Genomic DNA, 14,125 nt, shown 5'->3' on the forward strand with positions numbered 1-14,125 from the left:
ACAACTTTCGCATCTGGTCGACACTCGACGTAGGACAGGATGCAAGATGGATGGCGTGCTTCGCGAGCTTGACGGCCTCCACACCGTCATCGATACACAACAGTCGACGCTCCGAAAGTACGTCGTGGCGCTCGAGTACACCGTCGATGGCAAGGCCGAAAGGAATGGATCGAACGCATCATCTTCAGAGAAGCACAAGAGTGATACACTGCATGGCATCCTCATTGTAACTGTCGGCTGTAAGGATGCATGGTGGAGCGTCGAGATTCAGGGTTCAGCACTCTGCACAATGATTCGGGCGGATGTCAAGGGGACCGGCGGCGATTATGAAGAGCTAACGCACGTCGAATGCCAGCTCTTTGCAGACAAGGTCAACAGCGCGTTCAGTCGGCAAAGCATAATGGTCGGTGTCAAGAAGTCTGCATCGCTAGATAGCAAAACATGGACATCGGTTGTACTGTATATCGACGTTGAACAGGACCCAGTCACACTCAAGTTGAGACGCCTGACCGACAAGTCAGCTCTGGACCGCAGTACCAACATCATACTGCTCGCCAAGACAGACATTGCCTCGAGCAATGCAGTTCATTCAGCCTCAAGCCGCAAAGTCGACAGCAGGCCCTCACCGGAATTCCACCAACTACAACGCAAATACGAGGCGGCGCAACAAGCATTGCGAGAGGAGCGGCACAAATACCGTTCGCTACTCGCTGCTCCCTCTGCAGCCAACGCACGCGGTGGCGGTAGAAGACCTGTGGTTGGTCTCGATCCGATGCTGCAAAGAGCTTCTCAGAGATCGCAGAGCATGCTTCTGGAGACACCTTCTTCGCCATCGTCGAGTACGAGCATCAGATCGGGATTGCCGAGTAGCAGCGGCTCGGGAGGCATCACTGGTCCGAGCTCGGATGATCTGCAGGATGTACCGCCGTCACAGAGGACACTGTCGCTGGTGAATCCGACGAGAGTTCGCAGAGCTGATCCGGGTGAAAACCAAGATTTCGTTGGTGATAGCGATGAGGGTCTGTAGAGGGCTTAGCATATCATATCCGCAATTTCAAGCCCTTTTTTTTGTTTGGCAATATCTTCAAAATTGTCCTTCTTTCTGCATCGGCCATTCTCATAGGCCAGAAAAAAGTTTCTCTCCACAATTCTTGGCCGTCTCTGCTGCTTCATCTCCTTTTCACACCATCATCACGCCCACCTTAGCCCTCCGGCATTCTCTCTGAACAACACCTCACTGCTCCATGTCGGCACCACCAGGTCGATCGGCCACAGTGACATCGCTCAGTGGGCGCGTCAGTGCGCTCAAGTTCATGCAACGCGCCTCGCCGTCATCATCGCCCTCATCTGCCGCCAATACACCCGTCAAATCTTCACAACCAGCATCACCCGCGTCACCACTATCCACACCCGGCCCATCATCGTCGACGCTCATCCCTGGATCGCCGTCTTTCGGAGCAGAGGAAGAGCAGTGGTCGTTGAGTCCAGCTGCGATAGCGAAGTTGAGAGCGAAGGCAAGGGGACAATCGCAAAAGGCGGAAGCCAAGGGTGTGAGCATCTCGCAAGAGGCTGGATTTGACGCTTGGTTGATCGAGAGGGAAAAACAGCCTACGAGTGGTGAAGGGAAGAATCAAAGTGCAAGACAGACGTTCGGAAAGCTGGGGAAACAGAAGGACGAAGACGAGGAACGGGAAGGCAAACAGGATTCGAAGAAGCGTGCAAGAGGCACCAAAGAGGAGCACGGCCAGGAACCGGACTTTGAGGAATCTGAAGACAGCGACGAGGAGCTAGAAAATCCGAAAGGATTTGTGAAACCAGGCTCGATCAAGGGCAAGAAGGACGAGAAAAAGCGAGAGGGCGATTCATCATCGCCGAACAAGAAGGCCAAGAAGAACGCAAAGGCAGGCAAGGATCAGGATAAAGTGGTATTCGCACGCAAACGTGGTGGTAAGCTCGGGATATCTGGAGGTGGACGCTGAGCAACAGAAACGAGTTGCTCTCTGTTCCCTACACATCGAAAGTGGTCCTCTACGAAGATGACGCATTCAGCTCGACCTGTTGAAGCTGGGACCACAGCCTCCGCCGGCAAAGAGGTGCAATTTGAAAAGGTGCTGTGGCGCAAACAGCCGTTTGCCGACAACTTTGTGCCTCCTACCTTCCTATCCGACCTCCGAACCAACTCCCAGGTCATCCTGCCCTCGCTCACGCAGCTCATGCTCGCCTCGCTACGCATCTCAACACGATTCCTGCACGTGATCCTGTTCACGCTCTGGTTCGTCCACCTGCATTTGGGGACCGTAGATGCCGAACTCGTGTTGCTCCTCGGCGGCGCAGCGATGGCGCTCTACATCCTTGTCCACACTGTCGTTTTTTCCACCGATTCTACTCAGCCCAAACAAAGAGACGAGAGGAGGGGCAAGAAAGTGATCAGCAAGATCATCATAGCCGTCGTGCTGCTCGCTGTATCACCGGTGCTTCGAACGCTCACCGAATCCACCACTTCGGACAGCATCTGGGCCTTGAGCGTTGTTCTCTTCTTCCTTCACCTCACGCTAGCCGACTACTCTTCCTCGGTCAAACCTCAGGCGCAAAAAGAGGCGAGTGGCTTGAGCGATACCCTCTCGTTCAACGCCGCCATGTCGGCAAGCGTAGTTCTGGCGTCCAGGCTGAACACCGACAGCGAGACATTCACCCTTCTCGCCCTAGCAACCGTGCTATTCGCCCCCTCGACAAGACCCTCATCCGCAGCGGCGGAGAGAGGTGCAGAGAAAAAGAGATGGGAGAAAAAGAGATGGGAGTGTATACCGTTCGTCTCGGCGTACGCGATGACGATGGCTACAGCGATGCTGTTCAAATTCATCGTCGAGAAAGAGGGTGAGAGCGGGTGGGTGGGGATCGTCGTGGTGTGGGTACATCTGGTGGTCGCGTTCGTGAGCGTAGTCTGCCCGTGGTGGATCGTCAGGGCGCAGAGCTGGAAGATGGAGATCAAGGGACCTTGGGACCCTGCAAAACCGGTCATCTCGTCCAAGTAGGCACGCACGGTCGAAGAGGTGATCCCTGCCTCGAGGTGCACACCGATGACTCTCACCAGCCGACGTTTCGACACTCGACTCGGAATGACAAAATACATTGATACAACGAACAAGCGTGCGATCCCTGACATGTGACTACCAATCAACCAGTTTCCCAGTAGCATCACGAACCTCGATGGAATCGTAATCGACGTTCTCCCAGAACTCCTCCCCCTCCGCATCCTCCGGATCTTTCTCCACTGCAACGCTGACCTTGGCCTCAGCCTGCTCGCTCTTTTCTTTGCGATTTCCAGCCGCACGTTGCGCCTGCTCGTTCCTCCATTCACACCCATCCAACCACTCGCACGTCCAGCATCGTCGAGTCTGATCCGCGCGCACGCCGATCAGCGATCGCTCGCCCTTCCACATGGATATCATGCGACGGAGGTAGGCGTCGAGCGTGGAAGGGGTGTGCGCGAAGGAGACGATGCCGATGATGCTGGGTGAAGAAGGTGGAGTGGGGGAAGCGGGTGGGGAAGGGGTGGGGGAGGGGCGGTGGGTACGGTTGCGCGAGGGCGTGAGGGATAGCGGAGGGGAGGAGAAGGTTTCCTGGATCGCGTGTTGGGCGTCGTTGCGGCCGTCGAGGGCGTCGAGGGACTTCTTTTCCGTGTCTGTGGTTGGACCGGGTGGATTGTCATGATTTTGAAGGGGTTGAGAGTCATCGACGGAGATCTGCTCTTCCTCCGTTGGCAGCTCAACAGCGCGATCTTCTGTGCTGTCATCTTTGGCAATCGCCAGCTGCTCGTCGAGAGTAGTCTGCTTTGCTGTACTTGTGTCCGTCGTCGACTCGGCTGCGATGCGCGCTGATCGACGTGTTCCCGATCCCTTCTTTCGTTTTCCCCTTTTGCCACGACTTGCCTGCCGTCTGTAGGTCAGCGCCAACCGATCCTGTATCACCATAGCCTCCCCCTTCCCAACCTTTCCTCTCCCGGCATCCTCGACCAACATCCTCAACCCCTCCTCCAGCAACAACCTCACATGATCCAACGTACACACATCCGCCCCCCTCCGCCTCACCCATCCATCCAGCTCGACACCCCAACTCTCGCACACCGGCATAGCATCCCTCAAGAACACATCCGACAGTGGTTGGTCCGGGTCCAAGTCGAGCGACGCGAATGTTTCTGTCCAGTCCATCGGTGTTGTGTTCGGATCGAAGGAGAGTGTCTTGCTGTCGAGGGTGGATGAAGGGGAGGAGAGGAGGGCGCCGAGGAGTAGGCCGTCGAAGAGGCGTTTGTAGGTCATGCACTGCATTCGCGCGCTGAACTGGTCTTCTTCCGCTGGCAGCCAAGAGGAGATCCTGGTTTTGGTGTCGGAGAGAAAGTAGCCCCAACCGTGTTCTTGCGGTTGCGGTGGCGGGTCTGGCTGCGATGGTTGGGAGCTGCCAAAGAAGGCAGTGAGGGGTTTCGTCGTTGAGCCATTTGCTTGCTTGGATTTCTTCGGGCTGGAAGTGGAGGACTTGCGGAGCTGCTCCTTCTTCCATTCTTCCTGACTAGACCATGTTTTTCCCTTCTCCCTATTCGAGGAGCCTGCTTCGATTGTCCGTTTGGTGATCTCGTCAATCACACCCATCACCATCACACCCTGAATCCACCCATATACCGGGATCTCCCTCACACAGCTCTCCTTCCCCTTCCCGCTTCCCTTTCCAGCCTTCAATCTTGTCAATGCTACAACATCACACCAGAGGTTCATCAATCTCAACGCCCACGCATCTTCCCGGCTTTCGGTCTCCACTACCACCTGAACGGGGGCGACTTCTCGTTCGAGCACGGTGTGGATCGCCTTGCCCGCATTCAACGTCGTCTCCTTCTGAGCTACTAGCTGAGGTGCTGCAGCGAGTGTTGCGCCTGATTCTGTCGTGATGGTAGACGGTCGGAGTGACGGCGGCAGGTGCGAAAGGGACAGGATCCCATATTGATAGTTGTACTCGCACCAGGAGGGACCGACGAGATCGGAGACGGAGAGGTAGCCTTTGCGTGAAAAGTGGTCCGGCAGTGAGGCGGGTGGCGATTTGCGGGTGCGAGTGATTCGAGAGGTCCCCACGGACGGGACAGAAGATGTCATGTGGACGATAGGCGGGTTGAGGAAGAGGTCATGTCGGTGTATGATGGTGTGAATGGAGAGAGAAAGAGTGTGAGAATGACTGAGCTTCTCCGTTGATGCACGGCGAAACGGGGTTTTCAGGGTCCATGTTTGAGAATCGGCGAATTGAGCGTCAATCAGCGCGGTCAATTTCAGCGCAACGCTTCTTCTTGACGTTTGACCATCATCATCTTCGCATCACACGACAGACCCGACGATGGAAGATATCATGCATTTGAGTTCGGGCCATGGAGGGCCGTCGATCCGTCCGCTTCTGACTACGTTGCTCCTGCTAGAACCTTCCGCCCTGACACCGTCCCAACTGTCATCGGATCTACTCATGCGGCAACGTATGTTGGGTCTACCCTCCACAACGCCCCACGCATACGACATCGAATTCTCTCACTCGCTCGACCCGTCCTCCGATGGTGAAGTCACTGCATCACAGCAAAACTTCGTATCCAGACTGTCGCGTCCTCCTTTCGAGTTTTCCATCCAATGCCTCGACGTGGCTGCGACGGCACGGTACTTCTTCGCTTTGCGATCAAAGGCACGACACGACGCCGCGAATGCAGACGTGGATCCGATCAACTTGAGCGAGTACGATGTGTGGTGCTCCGAAACGTGGCACAATAAGCCGCAGGACGCGATTTGGCTCCAAGTTCCAGGAGTGAGGGGAGCGCCCGAAGAGCCGGTATTGTGGATGATGCTGACGGAGGGGGACGATGGCGAGTGGAAGTTGGCGAATTTGTTCGCATTGGACGGTGCAGAGCATCGGAACTTGGTGGTCCAGCTGCATCGTCGTACAGAAGGCTGCAATCGGATGCATCGACAGTCTCGTAAGCCGCAGGAGGAAGAGGAAGGTGGAGCAGAGTACATCAACGATGCTAACGACTTTTGGGGTGGGTTTTCCGATGAAGGGGACCAGGGGCGCGATGTCGACGAAGCTGCAAGAGAAGGTGATGTGCCGAATTCAATGTTGGATCTGCACGTAGCAGGTGGATCTCAGGTACCGACGACAGCACAGGAAGCGGCGATCAAGGACATCATCCGCGGCGCTTACACTTTGCATCGTTCAGCACGGGCGACGGAATCAGATCGAGGTTCCGAAGAAGCCTTTCTGGCACTCGTTCGATCCGCGATCTCGACAGCAGGCATATGAAAATCCGTGGCATAAACCCTCATCGCCATGACCACTCAACGGATTGCATCTCTTTCACTTTACCACACGCCAGCACCGCACACAAAGGGCAAACATCATAGACTCATTGCAAGCAACCCATTCCATTCCATTGCAAACCAAGATAACAGCACCAGCGAGTCGCGCCCTTGCCATCGCTCAAAACTTCGGTCCTTGCTGATGCTTCACACTAAATCCACTCGGATCGAACCTCTTGTACTCCTGCTTCAGCTCCTCATACCACCCATACGTCTTGAATGCATCCTGCGATACATCCACCTCGTTCAAGAACAGCGGCAATCCCTTATCGCTCGGATTGTCGCTGATCAACTTCAACCTGTCCTTCTCCAGATCCTCGGGGAAGCTATCCGTGTTTTCCTCGAGGATCGTCGAGAAGAGCCAGTGCATGTAGCTCCTTCCACGCGGGGGGGAGATGGCGTTGGAACCGGCGAGGTAGCCCTGTTCGATCTGGTTGGTTCGGACGGGGGTGATGGAGAAGAAGGCGGAACCGATTACATCGGCGTGTTTGGCGAGGAACGGTTTGAGGTTGTTCCAGAGCGCGAGGTAGGTCGAAGGGGCGTCGGCGTTGACGATCGGGATCGCCGGGACGACGGAGGGAAGAGGTCGAGCGGTCAGCGATGCGTTGGGATACAGCGAACCACCCATCCACTTGTACGCTTGCGTAGACGTCCATCCCAACGGCGTCGTCGCAGCCGCTTCCAGGTAGCTCAACGGTTTCACGTCGACGATCGCCGCAGGAATCGCGAGGAAGTCGCGGAAAACAGAGTCGAACTCTTCCTTGGTTCCCTTGTAGAACAGGAAGGTCGAACCGAGCCACGTGGGCACCCCTTGAATCTTGAGCAACCCAACGTTGCTAAGGAGGGTGGCTTTGGGGTCGTCCGGTGTGGCGACGAATTTCTCGGTGAGCGAGACCATGGCATCCATCCCGGGAGGGTCGAGGGAGGTGATGCTTCCGCCGTACCAGTTTTTTTCGTCGTTGGTGCCGGTTGGGAAGGCTCGAAGTGTGTACTTGGTGACGATGCCGAACCTTCCCCCTCCGCCCTTGATGGCTCTGAGGAGGGTAGGGTTGGTATCCTTGTTGACCGTCAGAACATTTCCTTCCGGGGAGACGATTTCAGCCTCGACCAACCCATCGCACGCATAGCCGTAGAGTGGCGAGAGCAGACTCAATCCACCACCCAAGATCAGCCCCGTCCCCACGTGCGACACCCTCCCGCCCATCGGTGCCACGCCATGCACGGCCGAAAGATTGTACACCTCTCCCCACCTCAACCCGGGTTCCACACTCACCGTACTCGCCCCCGCATCGAACGCAAACCCTGTCATCTTGGAGAAATCGATCAGTACTCCTCCCTCTACGCTATCCCAGCCGGCCATACCGGTGTGTCCACCAGATCGAACCGCGTACGGCGAGTTGCTGGTGAAGATCGCCTTCATGATGGTGGAGACGTCGGCGGTGGTGCTTGGTCGAACGATGCATGATGGAGAGAGCTTGTTGTTGAGCGGGTTGAAGCCGGATGTTTTGGCGGAAGAGTAGGAGGAGGGATCGGAGGTTGGGGTGAGGACGGTGATCGAGGAGTTTGTGGAGAGCGTGGAGCAGGCAGCAGCGCCGGAGGAGAGCGGGGCGGCAGTAGCGGTGCCGAAGCCGGAAGCGAGGGTCACAGTGAGCATGATGATCGAAATCCAGGTGGTGCAGCAACGCATGGTGGGAGCAGGATTGGGCTCGCGAACCACGCCGGTAAGGATGGAGCAGGAGACCAAGGGGTCCGATCTATGAGAGGAGAGAAGGATGGGATTCGGAAACAAGTAGGGCCAATACAACCGGCAATGCGTCACAGGTATATATCCTCAACACTAACGGTCGAAGATCTTGAACCAAGAACACGGACAACGGGACCGACAAGAGAACAACTGAGAACCAGTTGGACGGTGGCGAGCCGTCTCAGTGCGTCCCCCAATCCATCGGACTTCCTCCTCCCGTACCAACAATATCGTACCACTCCGAAAAAGCACCCGTATCCGCCCATTCGCCAATCACCTGCGAGACATCCGTTCCAACCGAACCTGCAGCGGGATCTAGAAAAACCAACGCCTCTACAGCGGCGAATGAAACCATAACCGCCCTTCCGCTCGCTAACCGCAAGACAAGGTTAAGCGACCGAACAGGGTTGTTTTTTTTGTACCGTCCTCTAAAGCGAGGGAGTGCTGTGCTGCGTTGTTCTTTTCCTCTTTTTTTTTTATTCACACGTTCGGCTGCTGTTCTTCTGAGGCATCGCTCACGTTCTGCCTCATTTTTCCCTTGCCCATCCTTCCTCTGTGCTGCCGGGGCCAGGATGTTGCTGCCATCCGTCGAAGACCCGCGCCACAATGATCTTTTCCCGTGCTCGTCCTCGCTTAAGCATACAAGAACCCATCCGACGGGACCCCTCCCCCTCCTCACTTGCAAGTTCAATCTCCGGTCCGCTTTCCTGCTTTCCTGGTCGCACTTTCCAGGAACGTGCGTGCGTCTCTGACCGCGCTCAATCGCCACTGCACACACTCTGTCACACCACACACCACTTTCACGTCGCATAACTCACATTGTCCCCGTTTCCTCTACGACCTCCTAACCGGCGTACTTGCCCCATCTCTCCTTGCCAAACTGCTCTCCGGCATACCCGCCGGCCTCTCCACCGCATCAATCTCCCGCTTCGCCTCCCTCCAATTATCCAGATTCGTCTGTGCAAACTCCCTGTGCATCTTGGCAAAGTCCAACATCATCTCCTTGAAATCGCTCACCTTCTGCCTCTGGAACCGATCCAGATCAGCCTGAATGGCCACCGTAGCGTAGTGCAGATCGTTCGAGGTAAGAGAAAGACCTTCTTCCAAGAGCGAGATCTCTTCGCGAAGTTTCGAGATGTTGCTTCGTCGTGATGCGTCACGATCGACGTCCATGACGCTTTGGAACGTGTGTGTGATTGCGCCCAAGAGACCGTAGCCCGTAGATCGGGAGGAGGATCGTTTGGATGGTGACGAGGGTGGTGATGTCGCTCGAGATCGTGCGCTCTGAGATCCGTTGGCTTCAGAAGCAGATGCAGCCGCAGCATCCGTGCTGTCATTGGCACTACCACCACCGCTGCTTTTCGCTCCACCATTGGCAGCAGAGCCAGCTTCCTCCCCACTTGCTCGTCCGTACACAGAGGCAGAAGGACGGAAGCCCGAGCCCACCCCATCACGTATACCATTGGCGTCGATGCCACCACCCGTCACACGTCCACCACTGCCCACCAACCCAGCCCCGCCACGTTCCAACGCCTCCTCCAACCGCTTCGCCTCATTCTCCACCCTCTCGAGCTCCTCGAGCTGCGTCTTTTTAGCTTCGAGCGCATCCTGCGCCAGCTCGTACTGCAGGTTCTTGAGATGACGCCACTTGAGAAGCTTCTGCAGTATCGCGGCAAACTGCGTGTACTCGTGAAGAGGCTCGGTGAATTTCTCCTCCCACTGCTTGAGCATCTGACCCGTGGCAATGTAGGCAGCATCGGCAGCCTGACCCGTGCGCTCGATGGCCGTGGCAAGCTGCCCGGATTCCGTCAAGGAAAATCCGTTGAGAATGGCGCCAAGCTCGGCATAGTCGGTGGAAGCCTCTGTCCAGCGTCGCATGAGCCGACGATTGACCTTTTCCATACTTCCAGAAAGGTGATTGGCGAATCGATTGGTGAAAGCCTCCGAGTCGATGAAGCGCTGATTCGGGTGTCGCAGCGACGAGACCGACGACGGCAACGGGAGGTGTGCATACGCTGGACTGGCATGTGGATCGGCAGGGTTCTGTACGGGTGCTCGCAGGTTGTTCTTTGGAAGGTGCACAAGCGGAGGTGAAGCGGTGATTTCGTTCCAGTGATATCGCCCATCGAGGAACTTTTGGAGCACCTCGTCGCCTCGAAGCTTTGGATGGTTGTCGCATCGACGCAGGAAGCTCTGGAGCATACGCTTGCGACGAGCGATGATGGTGGCATCCTCTTTGGCTTTGCTCTGCTTCGCTGCATAGTCGCTCAATGTATGCTTGGAAGGGATGGGAGCGATGATGATGGTGGGATGCAGTCGAATGAGCGCTTCGCGTAACGCCTCGAATTCCGAGTATCGCCTCTTGGCCTCGGACGTTCCGTTTCGAATGACATAGACGATGAAGGACGAGCCGCCGTCGCCCGACTTTTGGGCATCCACAATCTCGATGATGGAAGGTGGTGAAGCAAACGTTGCACGCTGAGCGGAAGAAGGGGTAGAAGCGTCTGGATTCGGAGTGGCATCCGGCGCAGCGTTCATCTGTGCACGGGAGGAAGAGCCGGCCCAGCCTTGGTCGTCGTCGTCTTCCTGAACACGGGCATCGTCTGCCGCGCTGTCGTGCAACGACGAATGTGATGATGCAGCTGAGGCTTGATTCGCTGCGGATGTTTTGGAAGCGCCACCCTCGTCATCGGGAATCTGGAAAGGATTCATGTCATCGTTGTGCCCTGTGCTCATCTTGGGCAAGCAGCCGTGATGTGCACGAGTATATTGCAAGCCGAGATGGCTGAAGTGTCGGCAAGCAGCTTGCGCTCAAGTCGATTGGAATCGATACGGATGGAGAGGGTGCAGATGGCAGGGCTGTCGATTATGCCGGCCGTGTGTGCGTATCTTGTACCTCACCGCGACGTTGAGTATGTAGATGCGGAATGAGCGAATGACGAGGGTGCCGTCGTGATGGATGTGTTCACGAGGCAATCAGCAATGAGAGGTGATGGTCAACGTTGAGTCGAGACTCGCGACACAAGATGCACAGCCGAGCCAAAGAGAGACAAGTGCGAGTCGAGTCGAGTTGTTGCCAATTTCCATTCTCGATTGCCCAGTGCGCTGAGTCGCGACGCATCGAGACAGACTGCTGCTCCAATGCCTGTTTGTTGCTCCTGCCAAAAACTCCACATGTCCGCCAAATCTCGAAATGTCCACACTGTGCTGCGCAGTGTTTCCGTGCGATACAGGGGCAGACCATGGAGATTGGACCCTTTGGCGCTGCAACCTTCCAGCTCACGCAACGCTTGGACCTGCACGCTCAACAGGCTAGAGCTGTGCATCATTGTTACAGCACAAAGCACCATCTTGAACACTCCAGCACTGTCCAAACACCATCCGCTTTCAATCCGCTGCTCATGACGTAGCACGCCGACAATCATCCGTCATGCTGTCGACATCACCGGTCAGCGCAAAATCCATCGTCTTTCTGCTTGGGCTGCTCTACCTTCAAGCACATGGCTCGGATGCTGCCATCTCGACATCTGCCGGCTTCCCTCAGGACGTCTTTGCCAGGCCCGCTTTCCAAGTCAACTACGGTCGCGCTGGCGGACTCGGTAGCACACTGCCTGTAAAGCGCGCCGATGCGATCCGGATCTTGGAGCAGCAGGAGGCTTCCGCCTCGTCTTCTTCGTCCAGCTCGCCGCATGCCAAGCCTCCACAGTCCACAGACCTTTCCTCCTTAGCTTTGCCAGATGGCATGGGCTACAGATCCGGCAGTCAGCACGCTGAACCCTTGAGGACGCTCTTCTGGACGCTCCAACGTAGCTCGTCGGACGCGTTTCAGCTGTGCTCCGTACCTGACTTTACCTCTACACCAGCAGATCGTCGCGCCTCGAGCCGTCATGCATCAACTTTCGCCAACTCTCTACGCACACGACAGGACCTTATACGAAATGCGCAGGTGTTGCTCGATCCCCTCAAAAAGGTCTGTCTGTATCATACGACCGACTGGTTCACCTACAGCTTCTGCCACGGACGCGAGATCCGCCAGTTCAGGCGATTGGGCCCCCAGACTGCTGCACACAAAGCCTTCAAAGCCGCAGGTGGGGGTGACGCCGGCAAGAAGGCAGCTCTCGAAGCTGCGGAAAAGGTGAACAGCATTCAACATCCTATTGCAGATCCAGAGTACCCAGCCTTCATCTTGGGTCGTTGGACTCCGCAGAACGAGGACATTGTCGGCGACGATCAAAGTCATCAACGACGTCAGCAGCAGCCTATCAGCAGCGATTCGCCGCAACAAGATGCTGCTACGGGTGTCGCGGTGTCATCGAATCGGGACATGTCGTCCGTCATCAACTCAGCCGGTCTAGATCTGGTAGAGCAAGTACAGTTCGGCGACTGGGATGAAGAAGAGCTGTTCGCGGCAGAAGCGAAAGCTCTCTCGCAATTTCAAGATTCGCAGAGCAACAAGGCGGTAGAAAAAGCGAACAACGCAGCCGGTGCGGGAGGCAACGAGTCGCAGCGACATCGGTATCTGACGCAAAGGTGGACGAACGGCACCATGTGCGACATGAATCACCAACCCAGGAGCGTTGAAGTGCAGTTTCACTGTTCGAATCGTAAGCCGTCGGAGGACAGGATCGTCATGTTCAAGGAGACCACCATTTGCAACTACGTGTTGATCATCGAGACCCCGAGACTCTGCGCAGATGCCGCGTTTGGGAGCGAGAAGGAGGAGGCGCCGTTGCCGATTCAGTGCCATCAGGTGGTGGGAGATGCCTACAAAGGGCCGACGGTTGCGGATCCGGAAGAGTTGCAGCAGCCAACGCTGTCAGAAATCGATGGTGGTGCGGGATCAACGACGTATGATAAGGTGGATGGGAAAGCGGAGACAGCCGGCGATGTCGACGGAGCGGAGGAGCCAGTGACGAACTCGCACACGTATGGCGATCCTTCCCGATTCGGCTCGGTGCACGATGACTACTACGACGAAGCTCTCGGCGGTCCAGGTGCCATGTACCAGCATTTGCATCATGACCACGACCATCATCACCACCATCACCACGATCACGATGACCCGCACCACCACCATCATCATGAAGAAGACGAAACCGAGATCATGGTCGAGATCGGATTGGACGAGGATGGCAAGCTGGTCGTCCAACAAGTAAGCGATCAAGTACCGGAGGACACCAAGGAGACCAGACGCCGTGATGGTGGCAAGAAACGCAGCGATGACGACGACCACGACCAACCGCTTGCAGAGAGCATGGACGACCAGCCGATAGAGATCCACCTGGATGACGAGGATCTTCTGTCGGTAATACGTGAAGATCAAGGTGGGAGGCTGGAACAGAAGCTGGCCGACAAGATTTCGGAGATGTTCAACAAGCAGCTGCAGAAGCAGACTGATGCGTACCCGACTTCTGCTCGTTCGAAGGAAGACGATGATAAGACGGTGGAGAGTAAGGAGAAAAGTGGGAAAATGCAGACGCCGGACGACATGGCGAAGCTATACAGCAAACTGATGTCGGCTATAACTGGTGATTCGGCGAATGCGAGAAAGGATGGGAGGGAGGGAAAGCAAACGCAGCAGCAGCAACAACAGCCGGCACTGCGGATGGAAAAGGTGGGGGACAGCCTGTCGGAGCGCGTGAAACGGTTTTACGATGCGAAGCAGAGACAAGGCAAGGAAAAGGAGCAGGACGAGGGAGCCAAACGGACAAGGCCGCCGCCGCCGCCGCCTGTGGAGGAGCATCTCGAGCTGTGAACGGTGCGTTGCTGCCTGCGATCGACTGAAATCGGAACCCATCCGAAGGCTGATCTGTGCGTTTGCGTGTGAATGGTGTGTTTGACATTTGCTTGCGAGTGGCACTGAAGCTGAAACGGTGGGAACGTGATCTACAAATATACAATTGGGTTGTGTGTGATTTTGGTGGATGGACAGGGTTGGCAGGAGTCTCGTGTCGATCGTACTCTGCGTCCTCTCTTTTCGTGCGTCTTGTCCTTGTTCTACCTACAT

The 14,125-nt window shown here is 56.2% G+C and overlaps 8 protein-coding genes across 8 annotated transcripts; 5 read left to right on the top strand and 3 right to left on the bottom strand.

Annotated features, from left to right (window-relative positions):
• Window positions 1-46: 46 nt before the first annotated feature.
• On the top strand, window positions 47-1,027 carry PHSY_002449 (hypothetical protein; the record flags this gene model as incomplete). The annotated part of the gene is made up of 1 exon (XM_012333073.1): window positions 47-1,027. One exon carries the CDS (start codon window positions 47-49, stop codon window positions 1,025-1,027), a length of 981 nt encoding a protein of 326 aa, XP_012188463.1.
• Window positions 1,028-1,313: 286 nt separating this feature from the next.
• On the top strand, window positions 1,314-1,979 carry PHSY_002450 (hypothetical protein; the record flags this gene model as incomplete). Its single annotated transcript, XM_012333074.1, has 1 exon — window positions 1,314-1,979. The coding sequence occupies one exon, from the start codon at window positions 1,314-1,316 to the stop codon at window positions 1,977-1,979; it is 666 nt and encodes a 221-aa protein (XP_012188464.1).
• A 57-nt stretch (window positions 1,980-2,036) lies between these two features.
• On the top strand, window positions 2,037-3,032 carry PHSY_002451 (hypothetical protein; the record flags this gene model as incomplete). The annotated part of the gene is made up of 1 exon (XM_012333075.1): window positions 2,037-3,032. One exon carries the CDS (start codon window positions 2,037-2,039, stop codon window positions 3,030-3,032), a length of 996 nt encoding a protein of 331 aa, XP_012188465.1.
• Window positions 3,033-3,167: 135 nt separating this feature from the next.
• On the bottom strand, window positions 3,168-5,138 carry PHSY_002452 (hypothetical protein; the record flags this gene model as incomplete). The annotated part of the gene is made up of 1 exon (XM_012333076.1): window positions 3,168-5,138. The coding sequence occupies one exon, from the start codon at window positions 5,136-5,138 to the stop codon at window positions 3,168-3,170; it is 1,971 nt and encodes a 656-aa protein (XP_012188466.1).
• Window positions 5,139-5,373: 235 nt separating this feature from the next.
• On the top strand, window positions 5,374-6,318 carry PHSY_002453 (hypothetical protein; the record flags this gene model as incomplete). Its single annotated transcript, XM_012333077.1, has 1 exon — window positions 5,374-6,318. One exon carries the CDS (start codon window positions 5,374-5,376, stop codon window positions 6,316-6,318), a length of 945 nt encoding a protein of 314 aa, XP_012188467.1.
• A 177-nt stretch (window positions 6,319-6,495) lies between these two features.
• PHSY_002454 (hypothetical protein) lies at window positions 6,496-8,406 on the bottom strand (the record flags this gene model as incomplete). The annotated part of the gene is made up of 2 exons (XM_012333078.1): window positions 6,496-8,128; window positions 8,396-8,406. 2 exons carry the CDS (start codon window positions 8,404-8,406, stop codon window positions 6,496-6,498), a joined length of 1,644 nt encoding a protein of 547 aa, XP_012188468.1.
• A 546-nt stretch (window positions 8,407-8,952) lies between these two features.
• On the bottom strand, window positions 8,953-10,854 carry PHSY_002455 (hypothetical protein; the record flags this gene model as incomplete). Its single annotated transcript, XM_012333079.1, has 1 exon — window positions 8,953-10,854. One exon carries the CDS (start codon window positions 10,852-10,854, stop codon window positions 8,953-8,955), a length of 1,902 nt encoding a protein of 633 aa, XP_012188469.1.
• A 694-nt stretch (window positions 10,855-11,548) lies between these two features.
• Window positions 11,549-13,873, top strand: PHSY_002456 (misfolded glycoproteins degradation protein; the record flags this gene model as incomplete). Its single annotated transcript, XM_012333080.1, has 1 exon — window positions 11,549-13,873. One exon carries the CDS (start codon window positions 11,549-11,551, stop codon window positions 13,871-13,873), a length of 2,325 nt encoding a protein of 774 aa, XP_012188470.1.
• Between the last annotated feature and the right edge of the window lie 252 nt (window positions 13,874-14,125).

The sequence above is a fragment of the Pseudozyma hubeiensis genome, assembly GCF_000403515.1.
Source record: "Pseudozyma hubeiensis SY62 DNA, scaffold: PHS23, whole genome shotgun sequence".
Classification (NCBI taxonomy): Eukaryota; Fungi; Basidiomycota; class Ustilaginomycetes; order Ustilaginales; family Ustilaginaceae; genus Pseudozyma; species Pseudozyma hubeiensis.